This window comes from Nilaparvata lugens, chromosome 10 (assembly GCF_014356525.2).
Source record: "Nilaparvata lugens isolate BPH chromosome 10, ASM1435652v1, whole genome shotgun sequence".
In the NCBI taxonomy this organism is placed as follows: Eukaryota; Metazoa; Arthropoda; class Insecta; order Hemiptera; family Delphacidae; genus Nilaparvata; species Nilaparvata lugens.
Window position 1 is genome coordinate 25,637,297 of NC_052513.1, and position 16,816 is coordinate 25,654,112.

Consider the following 16,816-nt stretch of genomic DNA (forward strand, 5'->3'; position numbering starts at 1 on the left):
TTTATAAGTAGACTTGAGATGCGCGTGAACACTAGCGTCAGGTGATCAATTTTCATAACGGCAAGGAAAGTTGTGTGAGTGCGCCACACCAGATTGTTTAGGTCAAGTTTTGCTTTGTATATTACCGTAGCCTATGTGTTTTTTGTTATTATATATTTAGATTGTGAATTGATAATATTTTTGTGTTGACAAAATTGCGAATGCCTATTGACAATGTGCATATTATAAAATATGATTAGTAATCTATATACTCTGTTCAGAATTGATTACTTCCGACTTGGAATGGACTTGCGCAGCGGAGAAGGCATACAGCGGCAGGAATACAACGGCGGCATATTACCGTTAGGTACAAAGACCTTAAAGAGATAACTTTTATTCTGAGAGATCTTTAAGGTCTTTGGTTATGTACCGGCCAGCGTTCTCTAATTCCCAGTGAGTATTCAAGCGCTCATGTTAAACTTAGGAAGTTTCTTCTGCTGCAATCACTGACTCGACAAATTGACAACTGCGCTTCCACCTATAACTCTATTCTTCACTGAAATTGGCTGATCCTCCATTTCTCTGCGCCTCAAATTCCTCCAAGTCTGAAGTAAATTTGCACGGAGTATAGGAGCCTTGCCTCAATATTGGTGAGCAATTGTTGCTTGGAAGAGTAATGCTCGGTTGCGCAAAAACCGGTTAAATTTCAACCGTGATTAATTTCACGAGAACTAATCAGAAAGGCGTTTTTGAAAAGAGGGCTTCTCTGATTGATTCTCGTGGAATTATTCACGATTAAATTTAACCGGCTTTTGTGCAAGCGGCACTAAATTTAATTAATTAATTTGCATTGAACGAAAATTATATTAAAATAAAATTTATTGAAACATAGTATGACAAGAATATGAAATTTAAAATTCATATATACTAAACAGGATTATTTTATATTCATTTAGGTATCACATTTTACAATGAAAAAAATACCATCCTATTTACATTTTTTCAGTAGCCTATAGAAAACAAAAATACGGACTACTAGGTATATAAAATAAATCTGTAAAAACCATCAACTATCACAAAAATATTACAGGATTTTTTGGTACTGTAGTTATTTCTTCTAACAGGATTCTTACAAGCGAGTCCCTCATATTAGGTATGTTACCTGTAAAAAAAATTATATTACTAGATTTTTTTCCAAATGCTTTCTAGGATAATACAACATTTTTCGTATGGATAAAACAAAAAAAAACTTTCCACACATAAGTTTTTTTATCTCTGATTCTTATTTATTCGTAGAACTTTACTGTGATAGGTACTGGAAAGTAGATAGTGTATCAAAAATGAGTTTACCACTTTCATAATTCAAATTAAATATAGTTTATTCACTCAAATATAAGCAGAAGTTAAAAAGTGAATAAATTACTATTCACAAAAAGCAGTCTACAATACTGGACATTGTTCTTGAATAGGAGTCGGATTCAAAATTTACGAGAAGTCCAGAACCAATTTTCGCATGCAATGCGAAATTTCCTTGTGCTAGATAGAGAGTTGCCGAGAAACGTTATATTTTTGCTTAATTTTTCCTTTCTAGTGGAGAGGCGCGCATAAAGAGACCTCAAGGATCAACATTTCAAGCACTTATAACTTTTGGCACAATGATCGGTTTTCCTCGTACTAAAGCTCTTCTCGGCTCGTCAAGGCGGTTCAAAATCATGCATCTAAAGTCAAATTCATTGGAGTAAATGTTGAAAATGATTGCTAGACGATCGAAAGTACTTGAGTCAGTGAGTAAAAGTTTTTAATTATCTACTTAATAATTGACTGCATGTCATGTTTAAATACATAAAAAAGTGTGTTAATACAAAGCAGCTCGGAATGGATCAAGAAACCATCACCTTTCATTGGAGTAATAGGGAATTTATTGTTGAGTGTACTTAAACCCATATTTCCATGCACAAAAAATAGTCAACGAGCCGAGAAGAATGAGCTGTTCCTCCCCACTAGGAAGTAATAAAATAAAGTGCTTTCTAACGGGTGATACTCATAGAACACGATCTTATGAATTTATATAATCTGATGGTTGAAGCTGAAAATTAGGTGTTTTTCTCAAAATAAAAGGAGCATTCTTATCAGGTGTACCTGGAAATCGATGGGATCGAGCGCTCTACCTGGTCACAGGTTGTAGAGCACAAAATTATGCACAGAGAGATCCTGAATCAGACATTTAAATGTGGACATTTGGAAGATATTGTTGATTAAAAACTAAAATTCATCAAAGTTTATTTTTTCATAAAATTTTATTAATAATTTTTGAAAAATTGTAACTCAAAACTCTTCAAAGATAGAGAGCTCCGAATGATCTCATTTTATAAAAAAATTTATAATATAAAAAAAGAGGGAGTGAATTTTTCTGTCCGATGACTGAATTTGGCGGGAAAAGCTGAGAACTAGTAAATGAACCGAAAATACGAAGTTTTTGGGCCACTCTGTATCTAGCACAAAGAAATTTTGCATACAAAAATTGGTTCTGGACTTCTCTGATATTTAAAAAATCAGAACTACAATATATACTGCAAGGACCAATGTATACAGAGTGCTCTGAAAATAGGTGCCCATAAGTTAGGGCGTGATTCCTCACATCAAAAGAAGAAAAAAAGTTCTAGCCTAATTAAAATAGAGAGCTCAACAGATTTTGTCTATTTTTCATGCGTTTTGTATGTAATTAAGGATTTTTTTAAGGTTGAATTTGTCGAATTATTCTACATCTTTCTCTTCAAAATAAAATTTTCTACAAGTTCTGTGGAAAAATATTTTGTGTTTATTGTACATTTAACATAGTAAATCTGCTTCAAACCTTGAAGGAACCTGTTTTTCGGGACCAAGTTTCGCGTATTTCGTCACATCTTAAAAAATACTGTAGATAAAGGTTTGGAAACGGTTTTATTCAATTTTCCAGTTCATTTTACATAAAGTTCGCTGAATTGTACATCTTAATTAACAGCCAACAAATACACATAGGGCTTCGTTTCAGCAGGGGCACAGAAATTCAGACGAAATCTTCAACCCTGTATAACTTGGTAACTAAGGATTTTCGGACCTATGTTAATTAGAGCTTGTTTTCTTGTTTTGATGAGAGGAATCACGCCCTGACTTATCGGATCAGTGATTGGACTACAAAGTCAGTTATACGAGCAGGTGTAACCCGTGCTCCGAACGTCATTGTTAACTATAATTGTTGCATGAAGGCTACCTAATCATAGTTGCACATACGTCTTTTAAACTAAGCGCCGATTAATCACTTATTAATTAATTAGCCAAATTGACGTAACTTGATCACTTCGTCAATTAATTTAATATTTGTACTAACTAGAAAAAATCTGGTGTGGTACACTCACACAACTTTCCTTGCTCATTGAACTATATATATAAGCCTCATTCTAATTAAGAATAACATAATTTAGACTAATTTAGGGGAATAACATAATGACGATTGGCGGCAACATATTTGAAACTACGATCAGACTACTGTATATGTGTACATTATATAATTGTTTTCAGAGTACTTTTCCCTTTGTACAAATTTTGAAATTCGATGATTTTTTTTAAAGTCATCAAAACAGCTGTTCTACAGATGAAATATCTCGACTATGTGTTCTTTTTATAAACTGCTCTACCTACCTACCTACCTCATGCACAAGAAGGAGGTTACAAAGTCCATTTCTCAAGGATGGGGTAGACCCCCATTAGTTTCCCAGGAAAAAGACACATTCCAGTTGATAGAGCTGATAAATAACTGTACAGGGTATGGATTTGAAAAAAAATCGATCAAGTCATTTTTGAGAAAATCGTGGTTTTTTAGTCATTATCTGCCATTTTTCTCAAGAATATTACGGAGCTCCTGAAATTTTCTCAGAAATGAGACTATGTCAGTTGATAGGGCTTATGAATCCATGGTATAAATTCGAAGAAAATAGTAAGAGCCGTTTTCGAGAAAACTGAGAAAAACATGGTTTTTTAGTCATTATCCGACATTTTTCTCAAGAATATTACGGAGCTCCTGCAATTTTCCTGAAAATGAGTTTCATGTCAGTTGATAGGGCTTATAAATTAGCTATCCATGATATAAATTTGAAGAACATCGTTAGAGCCGTTTTCGAGAAAACCGTGAAAAACATGGTTTTTTAGTAATCATCCGAAATTTTTTCCGCCATCTTGAATTGAATTTCTCACTGTCGGATCCTCATGGTATAAGGACCTTAAGTTTAAAATTTCAAGTCAATTAGTTAGTTAATTAGGAATGGAGTTATCGTGTTCACAGACATACACACATACACAGACCAACACCCAAAAATCATGTTTTTGGACTCAGGGGACCTTGAAATGTATGGAAAACTTTAAATTAGGGTACCTTAATTTTTTTGGAATACTTTCCTTACCTATAATAGGGCAAGGAAAGTAAAAACCCGATGATAATCATGATGAATATGATGTGTGGGAACAAAACATGAAATACAGAATGAACTGAAATATATGATGAAATGAATGTCACTCATTAATATAAAATCTACTCTCCACTAATATCACTCTCTACTAATCTCACCTCCAATCTCAGATCAGAAAAATCAGTCATCTTCAAATGCTTATAACTGCAGAATAGGAATGAATTTAGCCAATGTGATGACATATTATTGTTCCTCTCGTCAAGTACTATCATTCCTGAGAGTTTGATCGATTTCAATTGTTGACCATTTTTGCAAAAATCCATGATGGAAATTTATGGATTTCATGAAAAATGCAAATACGGTTGATATTCGGGCTATGGATAGAGGATGACCTAACAAGTGTTGTGCTACCGTATAATATGACACGTTTCGCTACAATACAGGGTGATTTACTATTCACTGAAAATAAAATCTTACCACCACTCTCAGATCAGAAAATTCACTCATCTTCAAATGCTTATAACTCAAAGATAGGAGTGAATTTCGCCAATGTGATAACATATTATTGTTCCTTTCGTCAAGTAGGCCTACTATCATTCCTGAGAGCTTGAGTGGAAAAATAATAGGAGAATAAAGGAGAAAATAAAGGAGACGAAAAATGGGTTGTTTGAAACTCGTTCACATAGCGCACACCTGGCATGTAGTGCAAATTGCGCAAAACAACACTTTCATGAAGCCTCGTTTCCATTACCACAGATTTAGCGCTGCAACATGACTAGAGATCGAATGACTGGAACATGTGATAATGGAAAGAGGATCGAGAGAGTCTGCATCAAAATTACATGATACCTGTATCAGTAACACTAACTGGAAGTGAACTTACAATAGAAAATACTCAATAATGTTGATAGGCCTATATAAACAAGATAAATGTTTTTTTCGCCACTTCCCTCCTATACTAGTAGCTCTATGAACAGTAGACCTCGCGCAGTTATAAACCACAGCCTCCTCTTATATACTATCCATTAGACTAAATACTGACTACGTGTCAGCGAGATATCGGTGTGAAAACGGCGAATGGCTGTTGGGGTTGGTGTATCTGTTATTATAACATGGACCTCACTATAAAATCTTGCATTGAATCAGATATTATTAAATACTGATTTAGGCAATTTTATCAGTCTAATCATCTAAAGCCTGAATTCAATAGTCGTATATTGAAGTATAATAATATAAAAATAAAACAATATGTGAGTGAAGTGACTGGGGGTGTAATATTGCTAGATTCCACGCCACTTGCTACAGCTTTAGTCGTGTTGCTATCACCCAACAATGAACACATAATTCAAATCTGTATTTCGGGAATGAGCAGCTCCAGCTGATATTGTTGCGTTGCTATAACCAGGTAGATAGCCTTCTAGCCTAACCTCTCAACTTGGAATTAAAATCATGTTCCTCAATCGATCTACAATATTATTGTCAACTTTCAATTACATCATTAAAAATTCGACCAAGTCAACAAGAAAATGTGACCGGTGTAGTCACGAAAGGTCGTGTACCGAATAAAACTGTGTAGAATTTGACAACATATGTGTGTTTTTATTCAAGTACAGTTATCATTGCTGCAACTGAATCGAATTTCCAATAAATTATCACTATCGTATTTCATAAAACTATAAAGTGAAAAAATACTCACATTCTTTGATGTGGCGACGTCCGTTTCGTGCTGGTATTGCACATTTTCGAAACGGACGTCGCCACATCAAAGAATGTGAGTATTTTTTCACTTTAAAGTTTTATGAGATACGATAGTAATAATAATAGTGAAAACAAGATGGATAACCAACAACGAATAAATTATCATTCGAATATAATATTCAATCAGTAAAATATGTATTTCTGATATTGTTATCTGGAAATTTTTGCAATTCTTATTATAAAATTATTATTCTTTTCGGAAATAGCTAGTACTCGTTTTGAAACTTTTCAACACAAACACAACTGGTTTCAGCACTCATGCCATTTTCAAGTGACAAAAATAAAAATCTGGTGTGGTACACTCACACAACTTTCCTTGCTCATTGATCGATCTATAAGCCTCATTAACGAGGATAATTTAGGGGAATAACGTTATGCCGATTGGCGGCTAAATAATTAAAACTATGATTATACTATTTTTATTGTGTTCAGAGTACATTTTCCTTTGTTTGAATATTATGAAATTTGAGGATTTTTTAAAAGTTGTCAAAACAGCTGTTCTACAAATAAAATATCGACATGATTGTGTTCTTTTGAATTAACTGCTCTACCTACCTACCTCACGCACGAGAAGGAGGTCACAAAGTAAATTTCTCAGGGATGGGGTGGACCCCCTGTTAGTTTCCCAGGGAGGAGACTCATGCCAGTTAATAGAGCTGATAAATAACTATACAGGATATGAATTTGAAAAAAATCGGTCAAGTAATTTTTGAGAAAATCGTGATAGAAATTTAACAAAATTCATTTTTCTCAGGATTATTACGGAGCTCCTGCAATTTTCCCAGAAATGAGACTCATGTCAGTTGATAAGGCTTATAAATAGCTATCTAGGGTATAAATTTGAAGAAAATCGTTAGAGCCGTTTTCGAGAAAACCGTGAAAAATTTGTTTTTTTAGCCATTATCCGCCATTTTGAATTGAATTTTATTAAATTTCTTATTGTCGGATCCTCATGGTATAAGGACCTTAAGTTTAAAATTTCAAGTCAATCGGTTAATTATGAATAGAGTTATCGTGTTCACAGACATACACACATACACAGACCAACACCCAAAAATCATGTTTTTGGACTCAAGGGACCTTGAAACGTATGGAAAACTTTAAATTAGGGTACCTTAATTTTTTTGGAATACTTTCCTTACCTATGGTAATAGGGCAAGGAAAGTAAAAAATACATGAGTGCTGAAACTAGTTGTGTTGTGTAGAAAAGTTTAATATGAGTGCCAGCTATTTCTTTAATAGTTGAACAATTCAAGTAGCCGTTAAAAATATTTTATTCTTATGAGATTTCTTATCATATCAACTCGTATAGCAGATGAGCAGCCCTTGAATTCGTAATATTTTCTATGTTGTTCTGGTGGATATCACAATTGAATAAAAACGACTTGATATCGTCCAAACTATATTTATTTATTGAAATACAGAACAAGTTTCGGTTTTTGATATTAGTGATAGGTTGTTAATTAGTTTATTAGTTCGGTTGTTAATATAGTGAAGGATGGTGTAACATCATTATAATGGTCTGCTGCATTTCGGAAACATACAAAAAAACAACAACATATTATTTTCGATGTTGACTATTCACCATGAGCTGTTGACTGCTCTCTTGTTGTCTCTCACTCACTCACTCTCTTACACACACGCACACACACACACACACACACACCACACACACACACACACACTCACACACACACACACACACACACACCACACACACACACACACACACACACACACACACACACACACACACACACACACACACACACACACACACACACACACAAAACCTCTCTCACTCTCCTTAAACCTTGGTTTTCATTAGTAGAGTTGGATTTTCAGACCACCATCGGGCCAGACCACATCAAGCGTTTTTACAGGCGACAACCCAATCAGCCAATCGGAGAGCTTCATTCCCTGCCGACTTTAAGGCTGTTCGGTTAACTTTTTTTATTTAAATTGGATAATCTTTTTCAATATAATTATTAAGATCATTATACGATTAAGAAAAAGTAGCAACTGAAATTTTTAAGAGGTCTAATAAGCGAGTTGTTGAAAATGCTAACTCTGTTTTTTTCCAGATCATAAACGGTCTCGACTATAACTTCTCTTAAAAATTCAAAAATGTAACTTTCCAAACAAAAATATTTTATTCCCCATATCGTTCATAAATAAAAATAACATTTTTTTGTAAATTCGATAACTTGTTTATTTTGGAATAAATCGCGAAAAACGCATATTAGAACAAAGCCAATGATATACTGAATGTATTAAAAAAACTCCAATGGAAAATTCGAAACCGTTTATGATTTGGAAAAATAACAGAGTTTAGCAGTTCAACAACCCATAACTCGCTTATTAGACCACTTAAAAATTTCAGTTTCCACGTTTTCTCACTCTTATAATGATCTTAACAATTATATTGAAAAAGATTATCTAATTTAAATTAAAAAAAGTGTACCAAACAGCCTTAATCCTAAGGGGGCTAAACGATGTTGATTTGTAGCTCGGGCACCACGATTTTTAGTGACATTAGTGATAGATTTCCCTGGGCAAGTACTAATACTATCTTGTGAACTCTCCGTGGCGCTTCTCCCTCTACTCTACCACTACTATACTAATGAAAACAGTCTCGAGATAGTAGAGTCGTGCCGAGACTATCATTGACATTTTAAGGTTAGTTCTGTACACGAGACAACACACTTTACCCACTATTCTCAATTGTAGTGGAAAGAGTTACTCGACCAAGTAAGTAGAGTAGAGTTAGCTTGGTATGTTTTTGAAGGGACGGATTCAAAGATCCAAAGGTTCAAAGAACCTCACACGTCAACCGAAGCTTATTGTGTACACTCGGTAGAGTTAGTATGCCAGTTACTCGACCACTAACTCTACCTGTAAAACCCAGGCTTTATCGGTGATGCTATTATTATTCATTTATGAAGACAACAGGTAACCCCATTTTGTCTCCTCCACAAGTATATTAGGAAATTAAATTCAAACAAATTTAATTTAGTTTTCAACTTTTCCAAATTCTAAATTCCTAGTTTATAAATATTTTGGACTCAAAATTGAACAAAAATCATGAAGTGTAAACATAACATATTTTTGGACAATTTCTATTTAAATTTGGGAAAGGAACAGTTTCGGTCTTTAAGCCTGTTGTTCCTTCCCCAATCATTCATAGTTGAGAATTATATTGTATCTATCAATAAATAAATAAATATTCATTTCATACAGCATCATCAATTTATTTGAAACTGAATCGAAGGGAAGATGAAGTATATTGTTTGTATGTTGACTTCAAGACCACTTTCGATAAATTAGTTTGTAATGCTTCAATTTACAAGTTGTTTCAGATTGGATTATCTAGTAAATTTGTAAACAAATGTCGAGAGATAATATGAAAATACACAGGCGTTTGTTTGGTGTAAGAATGGTCGGAATAAGAATAATATATGAAATAATTAAGAACTGAAAAGCTGAAGTGAACTATGAAGACTTAACCTAATTCGGACTATGTGCAGCCTTATCTAAATTTGGAAGAGGAATAGCACAAGGTTACCTTATTTTTTCTCTCCCTATAATTTTTGATGATGTAGGCGAACTTGCTGTGTGAATCAATAATAAAGAATGATGAGCTGAGTAATGAATGCATTCAATGCCGTAAACAGAACGGATCAAAAGAAGGCTGCTCATTGTGCCCGATTTTGTTCACCCTGTCAATTGATAAAATTGTTGATGGTATGGAAGGAGGAATATGGGTGGATGAATTGAATATTACAGGAAAAAGACTAATTAGCGGTTCAATTGTTTCTGATCGCATCCACGCCGAAAGCATTGCAAAAAATGTTAGTATGCTCGAAGCAGACTTGGGGACTTACAATAGTTAATACAGACAAAACTAAGATACTGGTGATGCAAAGAGAAGGGAGGGAAATCAGCCCGACATGAGAGGTGGTTCTGGGCAGAAGATTGAAGTGGTGAAATTGTACAAAAATTAAATATTGAGGCGTAACCAGCGACCACATAGCACAAAAAATAGAGCAATGGTATTTTTACAGCTTGAAGCCAAGTCGGCCATCATAGCTGGGTCTAGAAACGCAAAATCCAGCTCAGAGACGCTAAAAATTGTAGTGCCCGAGCTACCGATGCAACATCGTTTAGCCCCCTTAGGATTAAGTGAAAATTTTCAAATTTGGTGTACTTATACTCAATGAGTCACTAATTCTGATGGTGTGACTAAAATTACAAGTTTCGAATTTATTCAGCTTCAATAAGTAAAAAAAGTTGAAAGTTTTTCGCATATTCAAAAACGTGACATGAAAAAGATTCATGAGAAAATTTTTCATCTTTAGGGCAGGCAAGTTTCGTGAGCGAGAAAGTTTTAGATAAAAAGATGAATATTTTTTTATTTGAACCTTTTTTTTCTAAGATCAGCCGTTCACCTGATACTTTTGGAAGAACATAGACAAGCGAAGCGCTCATACTGATGCCGAGATTTGTATTATGTGTTCGCTGGACGTAACATTCACCCCTCAGTTGGCGTTCGGTGAGCATCTTTGATTATTATTAGATTAGAGTTCTTCATTTGAATAAATAAAAATCTGGTGTGGTACACTCACACAACTTTCCTTGCTCATATTTGAAACTACGATCAGACTTCTGTATATGTGTATATATAATTGTTTTCAGAGTACTTTTTCCTTTGTGTAGACTGTGTAATTCGATGATTTTTTTAGTCGTCGAAACAGCTGTTCTACAGATGAAATAACTCGACTATGTGTTATTTTTATGAACTGCGCTACCTACCTACCTCATGCACGAGAAGGAGGTTACTAAGTTTTTTTTCTCAAGGATGGGGTGGACCCCCCATTAGTTTCCCAGAAAGGTGACTCATGCCAGTTGATAGAGCTGATAAATAACTATACAGGGTATGAATTTGAAAAAAATCGGTCAAGTTATTTTTGAGAAAATCGTGAAAAACATGGTTTTTTAGTAATTATCCGCCATTTTTCTCAAGAATATTACGGAGCTCCTGCAATCTTCCCAGAAATGAGACTCGTGTCAGTTGATAGGGCTTATAAATATCCATGGTATACATTTGAAGAAAATCGTTAGAGCTAATTTCGAGAACACCGTGAATAACATGGCTTTTTAGTCATTATCCGCCATTTTGAATTCAATTTTATTGAATTTCTTATTGTCGGATCCTCATGGTAAAAGGACCTTAAGTTTAAAATTTCAAGTCAATCGGTTAATTAGGAATGGAGTTATCGTGTTCACAGACATACACACACACACACATACAGACCAACACCGAAAAATCATGTTTTTGGACTCAGGGAACCTTGAAACGTATAGAAAACTTGAAATTAGGGTACCTTAATTTTTTTTGGAAAGCAATACTTTCCTTACCTATGGTAATAGGGCAAGGAAAGTAAAAAACGTTCACCTAAACTTACATGTTTCACTATCTTAACTAAGCTCCTCATGAATCTTGGATAAAACTTTGAAAACTTCTATTTTTTTAATCTCTATTCACAATGAATAATGCCGTAGAAAAATATATGTCTAACAAGAAATAACTTTTCATTATCAGGTACTTTTACTTTTATCTTACAAACGTCATCTGAATATCGGAAATCAACTTTTATCTACACTTAATTTTTTTCTATCTTTACATATTTACTTAATTTTACCTACTACTTCTACTATCACTCAGATAAGAGAATAGTTGTGAACCATCTTGCATGGAGTAGTAAGATTTTCAATGTAAGTCATCCTAATCGATCTTTGCTTAAGAAACCCATTGAAAAACATTCAGGAAAACTAATCCTGAGTTTATTTGTCTCGAGGGAAAAAGGAGCAGTAGGCTACAACTTTTGGGGGCAGTGAAGAACTACCTCTAGCGCATGTAACAGCACGATTTTTCATAAATGATTCTAGTAATATGTTGATGAGTTTCCGTTTGAAACAATTCTAACTACAGTTTTGAACCTTGCCCCCACTAATTAACAACTACAGTAGGCTACTCCATTTTTTCAAACTGCAGTGTACACTCTTGACTACATAATCTTTAAAAATCGTAACTATCTAATTGTTTTCATCTCCACTTGTCATTAAAATCCAATAAGACTTGGAAAAATGTCAACAGCACTCACATTTGTTCGATGTCAATTTAGTGTGAATGCTACTGGAATTCCGCGAGCAATGAAGGCGGCCGCATTCATGTACATGCTGACAGCGGCCTTGGCCGGGCGCACAGCTCGCAACAATTCCAGTTCTTGCTTCACGTCATCATCGATCACATCTTGGCCAAACACCTCTGAAAATTTATTTAAAACAATATTGTATTAAAATAATTTGATAAATATTGTTAACCGTAACTATTATAATATTATTGTATGGTGTCAAAATAAAAGTGATTTGATTTGAATTTAATAATTTCAATAACAATGAATTGAATAAAATAATTGAAAAAATACAACAATAACAGATGAAAAAGCAAGTATTGACAGTCAAATTACCAGATTAATTGAAAGTCTGTGTGTAGGAATGAGTTCCAAAATATTGTATACAGTAAGTTAAATATTACAATTGGTCAGAATGGGTTAATGATGTAACTCAACGAGATTTTCTCCAATTCAATTTGAATGAATTAATCTAGAGATTCATCTATGGTGAGGTCCACCTTATAATGGCAGTGGAGAAAGATAGGAGAACAGCGTTGCCAATTCTCTGCCTTGCCACTGCCTTCTATAGAGGATAGCTCAATTTGATTGAATTAATGAGGAGATTCATCTATAGTGAGGTTCACGTTATAATGGCAGTGGAGGAAGAAAGGAGAACAGCAGCGTTGCCGATTCTCTGCCTTGCCACTGCCTTCTGTAGGGGATGGCTGATACCGGTATATCTGATGTAATAATAAATGTTTATACTTGTTCATAATAATCAATATATTCTATTCGACAGGAAAATATATTTTTCAATGATTGAATAATAAATTTTCATAATATTGAGATTGAATATTTTTTTAATTTCATATTTTCTATATTGTCAAAAAACGATCTGGCAACGTTGCGGAGCTAGAAAAGGTTGGCACTATCTGATTTTGTGGAATGATAGACAAGGATATCAAAACCAATGTCATTATAAGATGGATTTTACTATATTAGGAGTGTTGTATTGTCTGTCACCTTAAGGCATATATATTGTACAATTACATTAGGACACCAGAGTGGCGGGACATCAGTTCTGGTGCTTATTACATTTGGGACACCAGATATGGGACAGCACTGGTGTCCGAAAATCATCGCAGGGCATTGAACCGTATTGCTGATATTACACAAAACACCACTGGTGTCCCTGCCTAGTGTCCTAGTATAATAACACAAGCCTTAGAATCAAATAAAATCCTGTAGAAAATCAGTATTTTCTTCTTGAAAAATTGAAATATTTTTAAATCAATCAGTGAACATATAAAAATATGAATAGCTTCATCAAGGTAAAAATCAGCTCTAACTGTAGATCAATTTCTTACTTCGAGGTAAGAAATAATATAACCTAAGTAACTTATTCGAAAGTTTAATAAGTAAAGAAAGTTCAAAATAATTCGAATACATGTATTCTAATTATCTTGGATCAAACATTTACAACTTCGAAAGAAGTATAATTCATGAAAATTAATTGTGACAAAATGCAGCAACATTTTCCCTTAAAAACCGGAGCTGAGAGAAGTGGAACATTTGCTTTGCTCATTCACTACCGGTAGGCCTACTGATAGTTAGTAGTTCGGCTGAGACTCACGTCATTAATTCAACGTAATTAATTTAATAACTGATAGAGAAATAGCATTAGTGAAGTTATTCATGGATATTTATTTCCTTGTGTGGGCGTTAAGGTGCGTACAGATATAGGCGTCACGAACACGCTCCGCACTCGCTCCGAACGTTCCATGACCGTTCCGCTGTTTTCTTATTGTTGACAACGCTACAACCTAACCTCACAAATGTGAAACGTCCAATCCAGCTGATCGGGTGACAAATCTAAATAGAATATTCTTACCAGGGGGTTGCTGGGTAGCCTAATAATACATTATGTTTATATAATAAATTTATAATAAATATTATGAGTATTGTATTTATTTTAATGTTTTATTATAAAAGGTAATGTCTGTCAATGTTTCAAAAGGCTTCATTGGGAGTTCGGCTTCTTTCTTCTAAATGCTAATATGCCGGTACCTATTATTATGAATTTAATGCTTTTATAACTTTATATATTATTTAATTTGATAATTTATTATTTTGATAATTTTATTTGCTAATAAAAAGATCGTAACTATCTTTTTGATTTGATTTTAATTTGATTTATTAACAAACATTACAAACAAAAACGTTGACCGCGCATGCGCAACTATTGTTTAGCTCGACCTAGGAACTTGCCAAGCTCGAGCTCTGTTGCACGCTCTTCTCGCGTTCCACTCTTGCTCCACCTGCGATCATCAGTCGATCTGCTCGAGTGACATTCGATTGCGGAGCAGAGCGAAAGTCTGTACGCACCTTTACTCTTCTTAACGTCTGCAGGCGATCATAGTTTCTTTGTTCCATGGTATAATAGAATGAAATCACTTCATAATTATCGTTAAAATTCATAAAAACTTGCTCTTTTAAGTGGATGCTATTTAATCTATTTATCTATCTTTCAAGACTACTTGAAATCGTTTATGAATAATATGTCTCTTAATTATAAGTGAAACATACGCCACTGCTATTCTGTAGAATTTAGTTGAATGGTTTAAGCTAGTTAAAACTGTTAGTAGTTAGTAGAGATACTAGATACTACTTCAACGACTATAATACAATCAGAAAGCATGACTTAGCTACATTTGGACTGTTGTATAAATTGTAATGTGAACCGTTTTGAGCTTGAGACTCTGGTAATTTCTGAATGATGATTGAATAAATGAATAATAATGATAATTGTGTAGTTTACTGACCATTGACATTGATAGGGACACCAGGAAGACAAATATTGAGAAAGGCGAGTGTGAGCACATTGGTGGGGATATTGAGAGCGCTCCACAGCATTCCGAAGTAGCAGGGACTTCCAGCAAGCAGGTACTGGTCGGACACGCCCCACAACTCAGAGATGCCACCCTCGCCGATCCGTTTCTTCGACGCACTGCTACACCCGAACAACATGGGTATCACAGTGATGTGCGTTCGTTCCAATTCGTCGAAATCCAAGAAATGGCAACCGTTACCATGTCCACTGTACAGAAACACTTTATTCTCATGTAAACTACGGATAACTTGTTTGCTAGAAGGCTTCTCACCCGCCACCCCCTCCCAACCTAGTTTTCTTTTTCCGATGAAATCTGAAATAATCTTCTCAGTGCTAACTAGATCTTTGTCGGGGTTGACAACGTAGAATCCGCTTTTTGTTTCATTTATCACCACGATACCGTTCTTCATTTTTTGGCGATGTTTGTCGAAGAGTGCACATGCAACGTGTAGAGACGACACCCGAGATACAGGGTGCTTGAGAAGCACTGACGTCATCTCCCAGGGGATACACTCTAGTCGGTCGTCAAGGATCAGCAGCACGGGATGCCTTAGGGCACGCATTAGGGCTGTTGTGTGTTGTTTCTTGAAATTCAAAATCGATTTTACAAAACTATCAGACAAAATTTTATCCCTCACACAGTATTCTATCGCTGAACGTATGAAAGTTTCCGAAGAATGCGCGCAACAGTCTACGACTTGATACAAAACTGTCCTCACTTTTTCAACATCCATCACGTTTTCATCGGGTTTCTTATAGTTTTTAATAAATCGATCCACTTCATCGACGATTTTTTGCTCTAGTTTTGTGTCCTTCAAACGACCAATCAGCAGACAGCTCCATTCCTTGAGCCAGCTTGTGATGAGTTCGCCGACGACCTGTTTCATTTGTTTGTCGGCGTTGGCTCGCTTTTGGCGCTTTTCGGTGTTCGACAGACCGGTCGCGTTGAATTGCTTGATCAGCTGATTCACCTGCTCCAGAATGGAGATGGTGCCTACCGTTTTGTTTGTGTTCTGTGCCTCGGTTAGTGTGATCGTCACTGGCCTACGGTTTCTGTCAACACATAAAATAATATTCACATTTAATCATCTCCATTTAATAACAAGTATTGGTCTGCATGAGTGTGTGTGTGTGTGTGTGTGTGTGTGTGTGTGTGTGTGTGTGTGTGTGTGTGTGTGTGTGTGTGTGTGTGTGTGTGTCCATCTATGCAAGTTTTAGATTCCCAATTATCAGGCTTCAGATACAATTTAAACAAAAAAAAATTAAATGGAAAAGATTGAGCATGAAAATCTCTACAATCAATGTTCAGTAACATTTTCACCAAATATTGATAATAAGTTCGAAATTCGAGAAAATATGATTATTCAATTGCAAACTGTTGGCAACAGTTGATTCTATTAAATCATTCACTATGACCAGATAGCAGACTTCGTGTGTTTCCAGCGTTATTGTGCTGTCATAGATCTGATCAAGCTGGCTCAGATCTTTGAATAGTAGACTTGAGATGCGCGTGAACACGAGCGTCAGGTGATCAAATGTGACACTGTCTATCCGGTACATCCAGTATTTAG

The 16,816-nt window shown here is 35.0% G+C and overlaps 1 protein-coding gene across 2 annotated transcripts in view; it reads right to left on the bottom strand.

The window, feature by feature from the left end:
• Window positions 1–840: 840 nt before the first annotated feature.
• LOC111061611 (separin) overlaps window positions 841–16,816 on the bottom strand; it is a 30,357-nt gene continuing 14,381 nt past the window's right edge. Inside the window, exons 4-6 of one of the 2 annotated variants that reach the window (XM_039437040.1) lie at window positions 15,178–16,298; window positions 12,344–12,507; window positions 841–1,141 (exon numbers count right to left, since the gene is read on the bottom strand). In XM_039437040.1, coding sequence (XP_039292974.1) covers window positions 12,356–12,507; window positions 15,178–16,298 — 1,273 coding nt within the window. In that variant the 3' untranslated portion in view covers window positions 841–1,141; window positions 12,344–12,355. Of the gene's footprint in view, window positions 1,142–7,570; window positions 7,705–12,343; window positions 12,508–15,177; window positions 16,299–16,816 lie in introns of those variants that run through there. The other variant, XM_039437041.1, reaches the window with a different exon arrangement.